General features: G+C 35.0%; 1 protein-coding gene across 1 annotated transcript in view; it reads left to right on the top strand.

Annotated features, from left to right (window-relative positions):
- Nucleotides 1-14,191, top strand: part of Faa (fumarylacetoacetate hydrolase) — a 107,186-nt gene that overhangs the window by 84,113 nt on the left and 8,882 nt on the right. Inside the window, exons 10-11 of the mRNA XM_090407793.1 lie at nucleotides 5,991-6,092; nucleotides 13,285-13,402. Coding sequence (XP_090263919.1) covers nucleotides 5,991-6,092; nucleotides 13,285-13,402 — 220 coding nt within the window. The remainder of the gene's footprint in view (nucleotides 1-5,990; nucleotides 6,093-13,284; nucleotides 13,403-14,191) is intronic.

Below are 14,191 nucleotides of genomic sequence, written 5' to 3'. Positions count from 1 at the left end.
CTGGTGGGAAAATAAATAAAAATTGAATAAAATAAAATTAATAAATAATTAAATAAAATAAAAAATATACATAACAAACCTAATAATACACAATGATTAAAAAAATTACAGTGGAACTACATCAAATTCATCTCTACAGTCCTGTTATCATAAGGTTTTCTTGTGTTGGGGTTCTGTCATGTTGTAGTTGCTATATAGGTTGCCGATGAGTCTTCCAGATTCTTTTAATTACTAATTTATCATTCTTGTTGAGATTAGGATGATGGATCAGCATCTCGCATCCTCCTTGAATTTTCTTTCAAACCGGGTTTTGGTGTAGTGTAGAGATTTTGTGATATATTTGGAGTGCATGTTCTGACAGGCCTGTTTACCATAGTGAAGGAATTTAATGTGGTATTTGTGTTCATCTTTTGTTGTTGGAATGGTGTGCCCTTTCTCCCCTATGTATGATAAGTTCCAGGTGCACTGAATTTTATAAACCCCTGGGTTGGCAAGGTATGGAAAGGGATCAAGTATACTCAGCTCATCTTGAATGAGCTGAGTATACTTGATCCCCTGCTTTTAATTTTACAGGAGGTTTCAAAGTTATCTTAATATTGTATTTATGTATTGAGATCTCAATAAAAGTTCCTGGCAAATAAGTCAGCTTTTACTCTTACAGAATACAGAGACAAATGTAAGAAAGCTAAACAGTGTGTAAAACTAGCTAAACAAAAGTCATGGGAGGACTTTGGCAAGAATATAGAAAATAAATATCAAGAAGGTGGCAAAATATTCTGGAGGTTGCTGAAGAAGCTTAGGAATGGAGGAAAGAGTGCTGTAAAAGGAATTAGAGATGATAAAGGTGAAATGAAAACAGGAGAAAAAGATATCCTTGAAGTATGGAGTAATTACTTTGAAAAACTGCTAAATGAAACAAGCAGTGATGACAGCACAGTGATAAAAAAACACTGACCAGGCATGCAGTCAGGAATACATATCCATACTTGAAGTAGAAAAAGCCATCAAAGGCTTGAAATGTGGAAAGGCAGCAGGAGTAGATGATATTCGACCAGAAATGCTGAAGTATGGTGGTATAAGAGTCTTACAGTGGCTGCACTGCATAGTTCAGAAAGCCTGGACAGAGGGACGAATTCCCGATGATTGGAGTAGAGCTCTCATAGTACACATATATAAAAAGGGAAATAAAACTGAATGTGAGAATTACAGAGGTATTTCCCTACTGAGTGTTCCTGGCAAGATCTATGCAAGTATACTTGAGAAACGGTTGAGAAGAATTGTGGAAGAAAAGCTTGGTGAAGAACAAGCTGGATTCAGGCCAAATAGAGGCTGTCAGGATCAGATCTTCACTTTACGACAAATAGTCGAGAAAGCATGGGAATATAACAAAGATCTGTATTTAAGTTTTGTCGATTTGGAAAAGGCATATGACAAGGTGCCAAGAGAGAAGCTATTCAATATGCTGCAGTTATATGGTGTCAATGGGGCATTATATCAAGCAATACTTAGTCTTTATTTGAGTTGTGAGTCAGCAGTTAGAATTGAAGGAAGTACAGGAAGATGGTTTAATGTTAAATCTGGTGCGAGACAAGGATTTACATTATCCCCTCTGTTATTCATTATCTATATGGATCACATTATGAAGGAATGTGGTATTAAACCTGATATCAAAATTGGAGATGTTAATGTCAGCTCTTTGCTTTATGCGGATGATGTTATACTTGTAAATAAATCCGCTACAAGTCTGCAAGATTCTCTGACTAAATTGAATAGCTGTTGTAATAGATATGGTATGAAGGTCAGCAATAAAAAGACAAAGACAATGAAAATAGGCAGAATCATTGAAAATGTCAACTGTGTTGTGAATGGAGAACCTGTGGAACAAGTAAAACATTTCAGCTACTTAGGCACAATTTTTACTGAAGATGGTAAACTAAATATAGAAATAGACAACAGAATCAGCAAAGCTGGTATCGTGGGAAGTCAACTGAATAAATTCATATGGAATAAGAAAGAAATTAGTCGGAGCACTAAATTAGCTGTATACAAGACTGTGTTCAAACCAATTTTAACTTATGGATCTGAGAGCTGGGTCAGAAGTAAAACACTTGACCAAAGACTAGAGACCGCAGATATGAGAGTCCTGAGAAAGATTAGAGGCGTGAACAGATGGCATCAATGGCAATATCATATTAAAAATGAGGATATTAGGAAAGAACTTGACATTGTCAGCATCCAGGAATGTGTTAGCAGAGCTAATCTCAGATGGTATGGTCACTTAAATAGAATGGGAGAGGAAAGATTAGCAAAACAAGTGTTCTCTGCCAGGTTGGCAGGAAAACGACCCAGAGGAAGACCAAGATATAGGTGGATTGATACGGTACAAAGTGCCTTAGACGATAGAAATATAAGATCTGATAATGTTGGAGTCTTGACAAGTAACAGACTGATTTGGAGGAAAATTGTAGATAGGAAGTTAGTAATGATGTAATTTTTTCATGTAGTACTGTCATATCCTGTACACCCCTTGAGGGTACATGGCAGGAATATGATGATGATGATGATGTATTTATGTAGTGTTCTATCTATTTCTTCTGATATTCCTATTATGTATGGTTATGGCATTTTTGTAATCTGTTTTTACCTTTTAGAGCATTATTGTGGAGTATCTTGTGAACTGTTTTTTTATTGTAACCATTTTTTTTTATAAACATTTGACTAATAATTTCATATTCCTTCTTTAGCACCACTCATCAGAGCAGGTTGTTAGGGCTCTATGTTTGAGGTTACTGATGACCCTTAGTTTTTGTGTTGGATAGTGGTATGAATCTTTGTGCATGTATTGGCCTGTGTGTGTGTGTGTGTAGATTTTGCAGTACACTATGAAAGCCAGCCTGAGGGAAGACATGACAAGTGTGTCTAGAAAAGTAAGAGAGTTATTGTTTTCGATCTTGATGGTAAATTGGATACATTTATGTTATTTGTTCAAGTGGCTTAGGAATGTATTTAATGTTTGGTGGCTGTGGGGCCAAACAGCAAATACATCGTCAACATATCTGAGCCAAACTTTGGGCTTTAGACTTGCTGAATGTAGAACTCATTGCTCAAAGTTTTCCAAGTAAAAGTTTTTACATGGTATTTGTAATTTAGCTATGGGGGAAAAAGTGGTGAGCACATTGCCATGGTTCTAGAAAAATTTGCCGTAAACATTTTCGCCGTAAGACATTTTGTATTAATTTTTGTAAATAATCAATGGATGATAAAGAGTTATTATAAAATCATTAAAAAGGCAAATCTTCATTAAGGTGAATCTCAGTGATACATAACATAATGAAATCATTTAAAAATTGTGCAAATTAAAAAAGATAATGCATAAATAATTAACTTTTTGTTTCGGATTGTAAATTCAACAAATCTATCAATAACATCGCTCATTGAAAGAAATGCTAATGCTGTGAAGCATTTAATTTTTGTGTTGAATTCAGCATCTGTTCGATAGCATAACTTCAAACCAATGGCAAAAATTTTCCCATAAAGATTTTGTGCCATACAAAATAAACAACGTGTTATAGTTGTTAATGTAAATATGTTAGAAAAAGCATTGATAGTTGCTTTCTCAAAGTCAACCATTAATGTTTCAGGATCTAATGAAACTTACAGCACTGAATAATCTGCTGTAAGTTAATTCTGATTTGCTAGGAAGTAAAGAAAAAAGCCGCCATGGAATCCTTAGGGTTCCCATGCCAGCCCCAAGCTGGAATAAAGGAGGAGGGTCGGTCAGATGAGTGTCGATGCTCTGACCGTAAAGAAAAAACACAATTGTTATCTGATGCCTATATGATTAATTTCTTAGAGATTTAAGGGCTAATTTTTTAGCTGTAGTTAAATTGCAGCCTAGTTGTTTATTATAATTTAGTACGTTGGGTCGTTCTATCCGTATTTAATCAGCTATACTGAGTGGAGGAATTTTAGATTTTTTTCCGTGTAGTAGATGAAGTCTAATTTGACTGATTGACTTTGGTGCAATAGCATAGTTTGAGTCTTTTTTGCAGAAGCGAGAGTTCTCCATCGTTAAAGTTGTGGCCAGATATGTTGATAACTTGGCTGTGATCTGTTAGTGACTGGTTGTTCCTCACTTCGCTTGTTTGTGATTGGCTTCTCATATCTTTGGTTCATGATCGTCTGCTCCTCTGGGCATGGTGTCTGGATTGTCTGTTGCTTCCTTGTTGTTGTTTCAGTCTTTGGAACTTTGCTGTTAGTTTTTCTTCATTTTGACATAAAACATACTTTGCAGAATCGTCCGTAATCCTTTCTAGAATATCCCAAATATTGGGATTTAAATCGCTAAATAGCTCTCATTTTAGTTGCAAATTGTTTTGGGTAATTGCCAGATTTTTTGCAGGTCTCATGGATTTGTTCTCTCAACATGACTCTTTTATACAGGCATAAATATGGAGCACTTTGGTTGAAGTAAACTTCCTTTAAAACTTAATGCAGTTGGTATCATGTTGCTGTCTCTACATTGTTTTAGAAAGGCTAGCCAATTAACACAAAAACATGTATTTTTTTTTTATCTGACTGAAAAGCATAAATCATCAATAGCTAAATTTTGTGAGTTATGTTAGTTGTTACCAGTGCTTTTTTTCTGACGGTACACAGTACCGGCACCTTTTTTCTTAAGTTTTTAAAAATTTGCGATTTAATGACAGCAAAATGTATTATAAATATTCTGGTGGATGGTACTGTGTTCACGAATTGAATTTTCAGTTTTGATTACTCATAAGTTGGTACCCTACCCTGCTTTCCTGTTTCATAGGTTGGTATGCAACCAGAAAGAGGAAGTTGTATTCACTTCCGATTGCTTCCAATATCAGTTTATTTGAACTGATAAACTGATATTGGAAGCAATCGGAAGTGAATACAACTTCTCTGCAATAGGCAGGTGTTCACATGAGTTCTGAATTTATCTAAGTTAAATCAGTGCAATCATTGTTCAAAATGAGTAAAATAAGTAGTTACTTTATGCCAGTGAGTAAAAAAAAGGAAGGCTGAAGGAGCAGAAATTGTTGAATCTGCTTGTGATCCTGTGAAACAGAAAACTAGCACCGAGATGATGATGATGAAGGAGATGATGCTGATTTGCCTGAATGTGCTAAGATTTAAGATTCCAAGTATTGGCCAGAAAATCCTGGGAAGCATCTGGTATTTGGTGAAGCTGAAATTTAAAAGTTAGCACGCAAATTTCGCTTAAATGAAAGAGAAGCAGTTCGTGGTTTCCATGAATATCTTCGAGAAAATAAAGTCCCGGACATACTACTTCCTCTAAAGCACACTTTAAGCATAATTGCAATATCTTCCAGTGAATGTGAAAGGGGTTTCTCTCAGACGAATCTTGCAGTAACTTCATCTAGGTCATTTCTGCTTGTACGGACAACTTCTGCACTGATGTTCATCAGGATAGTAGGACCTTCTCTCACTCAGTTCAACCCTAGCAAATATGTGGACTCATGGCTGCTCCGAGGTGATTCTGCAGTTGATACCAAAAGCAAGAAGCGATCTAGAGATGATGAGGAATATATCAGAGGATATGTTAAAAGTATGGAAGTTGCTTGCTATAATGACATCTTCATGGTGAGTACCGGCACCTTTTTATCCAGAAAAAAAGGTGCCGGTACTCACCGGTTGTTACTTTGATATTGTTTTTGTCCTGTGCAATTTAACAATAATAATTTAATAAAATTAAAATTTAACAGTAAAATTATAGATATAAGGAATTAAAAAAAACATCTGATCTGATCTGTCTTAAATTGATTTTACATGTGGGTTGATCCATAGCCTATACATCTAGTTATTTTGCAATCACTGCCAGCTAGGCTATTATTGTGTATTGTGTTTTTTCTTGTTAAAATAAAAAAATAATAATAAATGGTGTAGTGTGATGTCTTGTACTGTAGGCTCACGAATAACCTTCTTACATTTATACATTTTAGTATATGTATTGGACGATGAAGCAGCAGCTGGCTCATCATACAATCAGTGGTTGTAATGTCCACACAGGTGATCTTATGGCTTCTGGAACAATCAGTGGGCCAGTGAGTATATATGCAGTATATAACAGTATATTCTGTTCTCCCTTTTAAAATATACTTTTCAGAGATTTATCACAAGATTTATTTTGCTTTTTGATGTATAATTTTACGTTCATTACCTGTTCTTGCTCACTTAGTGCTTTCCTTCCAAGAACTTATTTAATCAGAATACATACAAAAATATGTAAAATAATTACTAAGTAGAAATGCTAAAAGTACTGTTAATTGTTTATCAATGCATATCAATCACCAATCGGCCTGATGCATGACATAATATAAATCCTGCCTAATATAAACTTGAATAAAGTGGATTCGATAAGCTAACTCCTCAGCTAACCAACTAGTAGATTATTACATTACTTAAAAAGATACGCTTCCTATGTGTTCCTTATGTTTGCCTCTTATTAGTTTTTTTTTTTTTTTTACTATTAGTTTTACTAAGCTATTTTGTGCTACAAGCCATGCAGATATCATCTAAATTCGATAGTAACTTATGTTTCAAAGGTGTTCTTAAGTGAAATGTGCTTAATTCCAATCATTGAAGAAAAAAATAAGGTCCAAAAAGGTTTCAACTTCCCATTTAAAATTATTTAAAATTATATTTTCATAATATTGTAATCACTTTCAAAACTTTAATATTTCTAAAGGCAGATATGGTTGGTATCTATTTAGGTATAAAATAATAATGATTATTCTTTCTTTAGATAAATACATTGTTAATATTTGACAGAGACGTCAAAGAATTGGAAAAGTTGGTCAAGAGCAAAATACAGGAATGGATAGATTGAAATGAGATACTGTATTGGGGGGGGGGGGGAGCAGCATGGTTTTGTGAAAGGTAAATCATGCCTCGGTAACTTGCTCACATTTTATAATACAGTGACGGCTGAATTGGATAAGTGTAATGGGTTTACAGTGATACTGCTGGACTTTGCAAAGGCCTTTGACAGGATACTACATGGAATCCTAATCAGCAAACTGCAGCACATGGGGATGGATAGAGAGTTAGTGAGATGAATATGAGAATGGTTGATGGAGAAATATCAGAGAGTAGTTTATTCAGGAGAAGAGTCCAAAAGAAGACCTGTGACTACTGGTGTGCTACAGGGTTCTATTCTTGGACTACTGCTATTTAATTTGTTCATTAATGATACAGAAAAGAATCTGAGAGGAATTGTTCGGTTATTTGCTGATAATGCAAAGTTGGGTAGAGCAATAGTTAATACACATGATATCAAAATTTTGCAGGATGATTTGGATAGATTGGCAAACTGGACTAAGGAGAATGGATGTCAGTTTAATGTGGCAAAGTGTAATAATCTCCAAAAGGTTATGCATTTTGGGGTGAAAAGATTATCAGCAGTATACCACATTGGTGGAACCGTACTCCAGGAAATTGATGAAGCCAGAGACTTGGGAGTGTTAGTGGATAGGGAGTTAAAGCTTAAGGGACACATAGCAAACGTGGCTAAAGCAGCTCATCAGATCACTTGGTTACTGAGGAATACTTCGATGAGCAGAGACAAGCAGGTTATTGTTCCTCTTTATCAAGACTTGATAAGACCATCTTGACTACTGTGCACAGATCTGGGTTCTGGGGTTTCTTGGTGATGGGGAAGAGGTAGAGAGGATCCAGAAGCAAGTAACCAAGATTGTTGCAGGAAATCTGTGGAATGAATCTAACGAGAACAGGTTGACGATTTGTGGGTTACAAAAACTGGCTGATAAGCAGAAAAGGGGGAATATGATTTAGACATTCAAATTACTGAAGGATTTTTACAAGATTAATTCAGAGGAAATTTTTCAGAACAGGTGTGGTGGTGGAAGAACTAGGGTCCATCCATTGAAACTGAGCAAGGGTGTTAGAACTAGGTTTTTTACTTGGAGAGTGGTGAATGAGTGTAATAAGCTGCCAGAGTCTGTTGTGGGTGACATGACTGTGAATGAGTTCAAAGCAAAGTATGATAAATACTTTGCAAATGCTGAATAGTTCTTGACATGATGTTTAGGGCCTCCCTCAATGAGTTTATGGACTTCTTGGAGTTGTCCGTAATAATAACTGTTAATTCCAATACAAAATTTGGAAGTTGTTTGTTAATGTCTTTAGATGATAGATGAATTTCAATGTGGTGAAAGTGACAAAACATAGGAAACAGAACAAAGGAAACCATGGGAAATAGAGATATACCATGAGAAATAAAAGAAAATTGCTAGAAACACAACAAACAAAATCACAAAAAAGATCACATGAAATAAAAAAGAAAGAAAGAAAAGAAATTGCAATAAAACCCAACAAAAAAAATTGCAGGAAAGGAACAAAGAAAATGGAGGAAAATCATACACTGATGATAGAAAACAGAGGATTGACTAGAAGAACTGTGCATAAAGCAGACAAAATGCTAACATGAAAAAGTAAATTACAAATACAGACAATAATGAGAGACAAAAAAAAGTATTAGAAGAGCATTTCCTTTCCAAAGATTATCAGATATCCAGTTTGATCGTCATCATCAATTTTCTGATATTATGTACCCATAAAGGGAGTACAGGCTACCATAAATAGTGCTACATGATTAAGTTTAAATAATTACTAACCTCCCATCAACAGTTTTCCTCCAGAATAGTCTTACTTCTCCAGTATTGTTATATTTAACATTTTGGTCTTCCTCTGGATTTTTTTTTTTCCTGCCGTCTTGACACCAAACATCTGTTTTGCTAACTTTTCCTCTCTCATTCTGTTAATGTGACTAATACCACCTTAGATTAGCCCTGCTCACACATTTTTGAATGCTAATAGTGTTAAGTTTCTTTCTAATATCTTCATTTTTAAGATGATTCTATCATTGATGTCATCAATTCACTCCCCTAATTTTTCTCAGAACTCTCATATCTGTGGTCGCTAGTATTTGATCATGTGGTTTATTTTTAACCCAACTATCAGATCCATAACTTAAAACTGCTTTGAACACTGTTTTGTACATTTCTAGTCTAGTGTTTTGGCTAATTTCTCTCTTATTCCATATACAGAGGCTGTTCAATAAGTTATAAGACTATATTTATACAGAAAACAGATTACCTTTAATCGTCATCATTTACATGGTCTTTTTCGAAGTAACTACCGTGAGATGCGATGCATTTGTCCCAACGTTGCATCCACTTCTTAAACACATGTGAAAGTCTGTTTTTTGAGAGTTCTTTCAAAACATCCTCCACATGCTTTGTTGCTTTCGAAATGGCTGCCTCTTAGTGGTTTCTTGAGCTGAGGAAACAGCCAGAAATCGCACGGTGCAAGATCAGGACTGTGTGCAGGGTGTGGTAGGATATCTATGTTGCTCTGCAAAACGTCCACTACACCACCAGCAATATGCGGCCTTGCATTATCGTGGTACAATAAGAAGCCATTCTTCAGCAACGGATGCTTCCTTTTGACGTGCTGTACCATTGTCCGTAAAACATCCGCATAGTATGAGCCGCTTACAGTATTCCCGGGTTCTACAGCGTGTTGGTAAACAATGCCTTTGTAGTCAAAAAAACATTATGGTCATAACCTTGCCAGCCGATTTTACAGTTTTTGCTTTCTTGGGAGTAGGCGAAGATGAATGCTTCCATTCACTGCTTTGTTGTTTCATTGTAGGGTCATAGTGATACAACCAAGCTTCATCTGCTGTAATGATGCATTTTAAGAAGTTGTCGCCTTCTTGTTCCAGTCTTTCTTTTCATTCTGTGCACACATCCACTCGATGCTGCATTTGCTCCGGTGTCAAGAGTTTGGGAATCCATCGGGTGCAAACACGTTTCAGTCCCAATTGATTGAGTAAACGCTTCCCACAGAAATATTCAGGACAACATGCAGCTGGCGTACTGTAATTCTGCGATCCTCCTTGATGATAATCGCTGCTGTGTTGATCATTGTCTCAGTGATGGACATTGAAGGTCTTCCCTCACGTTCAAGATCTTCCACATTTTGCCTTCCTTCCTTAAAAGTTTTATGCCAGCGAAAAACACTTGCCTTCGACGTTGCTTCATTGTGGAAAGCTTCGCGTATCATGTTAAAAGTGTCCGATGCCGATTTTTGCAAACGCACACAAATTTTAATCGCATACCGCTGTTCCAAGGACGCTTCCATTTCGACGACTGGTCGCGGCTCGTAGGCGCGCCAAAACAAGCTTGCGTTTAGTCACGTGACACTCTGGCACGTCAGCCCATATGCACCATCTATCAACCTCTTTTGTTAATACAGACAGCAACGTTTCTTTATTCCACAGAAATTAATATTGTGATGAGTGGTTTCGCGACAGTAAAATTAGTCTTATTACTTATTGAACAGCCCTCCTACATTTATTCACCTGGTTCCCACTATACCATCTTTGCTTATTCTGTTATCTATTTCCACATTTAATTTGTAATCTTCCTAAAAACTGTGCCTAAATAGCTGAAATATTTGACTTATTCTATATGTTCTTCATTGAGAATGCAGCTGAAGTTTTCTATGTGCTTGCCTATTTTATACTTTGGTCTTTTTACTGCTGATTTTGATTTCCAAATTTGTTACAGCTATTATTCAATTCAGTTAGAGAGAATCCTAGAGACTTGCACTGGATGTGTTTAGGAGTACAACATCATCTGCACAAAGCAAAGAACTAAGTTTGATATCTCCAATTCTAATCAGGTTTAATGCCACTTTTTTTTCATTATGTGAATCATATAGATAATGAATAAGAGTGGGGATAGTGTGCACTGTTGTCTTACACTTTTACATAAAACCATCATCCTGTATATCTTTCAGTTCTAATTACTGACAACTTAAATATAGATTATATATTGCCCTATATAATATTCCATTTACCCCATATAATTGTATGATTTGAAAATTGTTCTCTGGGCACCTTGTCATATGCCTCTTCCAGATCTACAAAACTTAAGTACAGATCTATGTTATATTTCCATGATTTCTCATCTGTTTCTTGTAAAGTGAAAATCTCATCTTGACAACCTCTATTTGCCTGAACCGAGCTTGTTCTTCTCCTTCAAGTTTCTCTTCCACAATTTTTCTTGGCCTCTTCTCAAGTATGTGTGCATAAATTTTACAAGTAACACTTAGTAGAGAAATTCCTCTGTAATTCTCACACTCAGCTTTATTCCCCTTTTTATAGGAGGAATAAAGAAATATTCTCATACATAATTATAGGAGCTGTGAGAACTCTATTCTAATCATCAATAATTTGACCATCTGACCACGCTTTCTGAATTATGCAGTGCAGCCATTGTAAAACTTTTGTACCTCCACATTTGAGCATTTCTGGTCAAACATTATCTACTCCAGCTGCTTTTCCACATTTTAGGCTTTTGTTAGAGCAATATATATCAAGTATCGATGTATATTTCTCTATTCTTGTATACAGGTAACCCTTGTATAATGTGGTACTTATACAATGCGGTTTTGATATAACACAGTCTACAAATTGTAGTAACCCTTTATCTTTTCATATATTTTTCACCATGCTACTTAAAAACCAAATTTTATCTTCATTAAATTTGTCTGCCCATATCACACATGTAGTTATAAGTAGCGAATTTATATTATGGGAAATATCCCTTTGCATGCATGTACTTTTTTTTGGTAGCATCAACTCTTCATCATATAAAGTGTTTATTATTGAAAATTGTCTTCATTTTCTGCCAGGAAAGCACATTAAAAATCATAGGTTTGTTAATCTCAGCTGAGCACTTTATTTTCTGGTGAGTTACATACATAATTAATGAGTAATGTTTGTTTTTTTATGTAAAAAAAATATTTTTATAGTAATGGCTGCTAAAACTACAACGAAAGGGGGAAAAAACCACCATTGAAAAGAGAATTCATTTCTCTCGAAAAAAAAATTAAAATCTTGAATCAGTTGAAAAATGGAGAAAAACCATGAGTTGCAAGGACTAAATTTAAATGAATCTACAATTTGAACAATCAAACAAAATGAACATAAAATCCGAGACAGTTTTATTGCTGGGTGTCAACAGTAAGTGTAAAGAGCGTTGCTCGTGTAGCGAGCAATGTGCTTTGCACTTAATAAAAATTTTATATTGTATTTGTTTCATAGTTTGTTTTCTTAACTTACATGAATTACCTGAATTAAATAAAAATCTAGTTTTGTTGCATATGTCATTGTTTATATATATACTCGTGTGTGTGTGTGTGTGTGTGTGTGTGTGTGTGTGTGTGTGTGTGTGTGTGTGTGTGTGTGTGACGATTTCAGAACATAACCCTACTTTTTCTATGTGATCTTGGTCTCGCATAATGTGGCATTTCTATGGAACCTAACATCTGCATTATACGAGGCTTACCTATATATGATAGCTGGTCTCATCTTCCCCAATTTAAATATCAACTTGTCATGTAGCAACTCATTAGAAGCCTTTGTAAGAATTTTTATATATTTTGGGTCTGTTAAAACAGCAACTATCCATCTTCTGTTTGCAGCCAGACTACAAGCACATCAGGCCTGCTTTTTCTCTTCCACTTTTATTCCTTCTTCCTCTGTCTCTGGAACTGTCTTCATTATTATGTGTTCCCTAAGAACTACAGTTTCTAACTCTTCAAGAAAAATGTCATTTAGATTTCTTCTTTCTGAACTCTCATTTGCACCCACACATGACACTGATGTACCATAGGTTCTTTTACCTCCCATGTATGGCGGTGGGGGAAATATCCAGGATTTTGATGGCAGGAAAAAGATGCAGAGGAATACAAGATCTGAGTTATTTAATGCAGTTAGAAGGTTGAAATATATGACTAGCAATATTGAAGTCCTTAGAAATAACACATTGTTTAGAGGAGGAAATTGTTGATAGAATGTTATAAATAATGTAGATGTAATCAGTACTTAATCATGGTATCCTATACACCGTTTTCAGGATACATATCAAGAATTTGATAATAATGGACAAAATACTGAATAATGCTATAATTTACAAAGGATGATATTCTAGATAATATAGAAAAGCAGAATTAAAATTTTAGAATGCTCAAAGGCATCCTAATAAAGTTTGGGAACTGCTGAGTTAAGTAATGCTAACACAGAGAGAGAGAGTGAGAGAGAAAAAGTATTTAAAATCAGATTTAATATGTGGCCATGAATATTTGCTTAATTTTATTTTTTTCTCAAAAAAGGTTATTTTTTCTTTATTTAATTTTTTTAAGACTCCTGATTCATATGGATCATTATTAGAACTCGCTTGGAAAGGAACCAAACCCTTAACACTATTGGATGGATCTAAAAGAACATTTTTACAAGATGGAGATGAAGTTATACTTACAGGTAAATACACCTTGTTCTTTATCTTTAATCTTTTTTAATAGTTTTAAAGAATTATTTAATAATATTTTATTAATATTAATTTCTAGCACACTGCAACAGTTTTTAATTAGTAATCCACTGACTGTTATGTACTTTGTATTCCATTCCTTTGAATTGCTTGTTGTCTACACTGATGATGTACTGTTAATTTCAGTACAAAATATTTGTACCTTTATTTCATTAAAGTTATAATTACTGTGGTTATCGTAATTTATTATTTACACCTTGTTCATTGTTCTAAAACTTTACTACATATATTGAACATGTCATTTGCCTAAAGTTTCTTGTTACATAAAAATTTATGCAGTATTATATAGAAGTTGTCTATCATAGATATAAAGCTATGCAGCATTTCATTCAGCTTTACTATTAATTCCTTCAGCACACTAACAATTATTATTATTATTATTATTATTATTATATGGACACCTCCATGGAATCCAAAACTCATCATGAGAGACCAAAACTATCCATACAATCTATCATACCTCTCCTTGAACCCATTAACAAGCATAGCACTCACAGCTGACTCTGGCAACCCATTCCACTCTTTCACAACTCTCCAAACAAAAAATCTAGTCCTCACACTCCTACTAAGCACGCCTTTATTTAACTTCCAGGAATGACCCCTTGTTCTGGCCCCTTCAGCCAACTGCTGAAACATTTCCTCTGCATCAATCTTATAAAAACCATTTAAGCAACTTAAATGTTTCTATCATTCCCCTCTTTTTCTATCAACCAACTCCTGCG

The sequence above is a fragment of the Typopeltis vanoorti genome, chromosome 2, assembly GCF_054136105.1.
Source record: "Typopeltis vanoorti isolate ZY-2024b chromosome 2, IOZ_Tvanoo_1.0, whole genome shotgun sequence".
Lineage (NCBI taxonomy): Eukaryota > Metazoa > Arthropoda > Arachnida > Uropygi > Thelyphonidae > Typopeltis > Typopeltis vanoorti.
The sequence above is the reverse complement of the archived record's forward strand: the minus strand, read 5'-3'. Positions and strand labels throughout refer to the sequence as shown.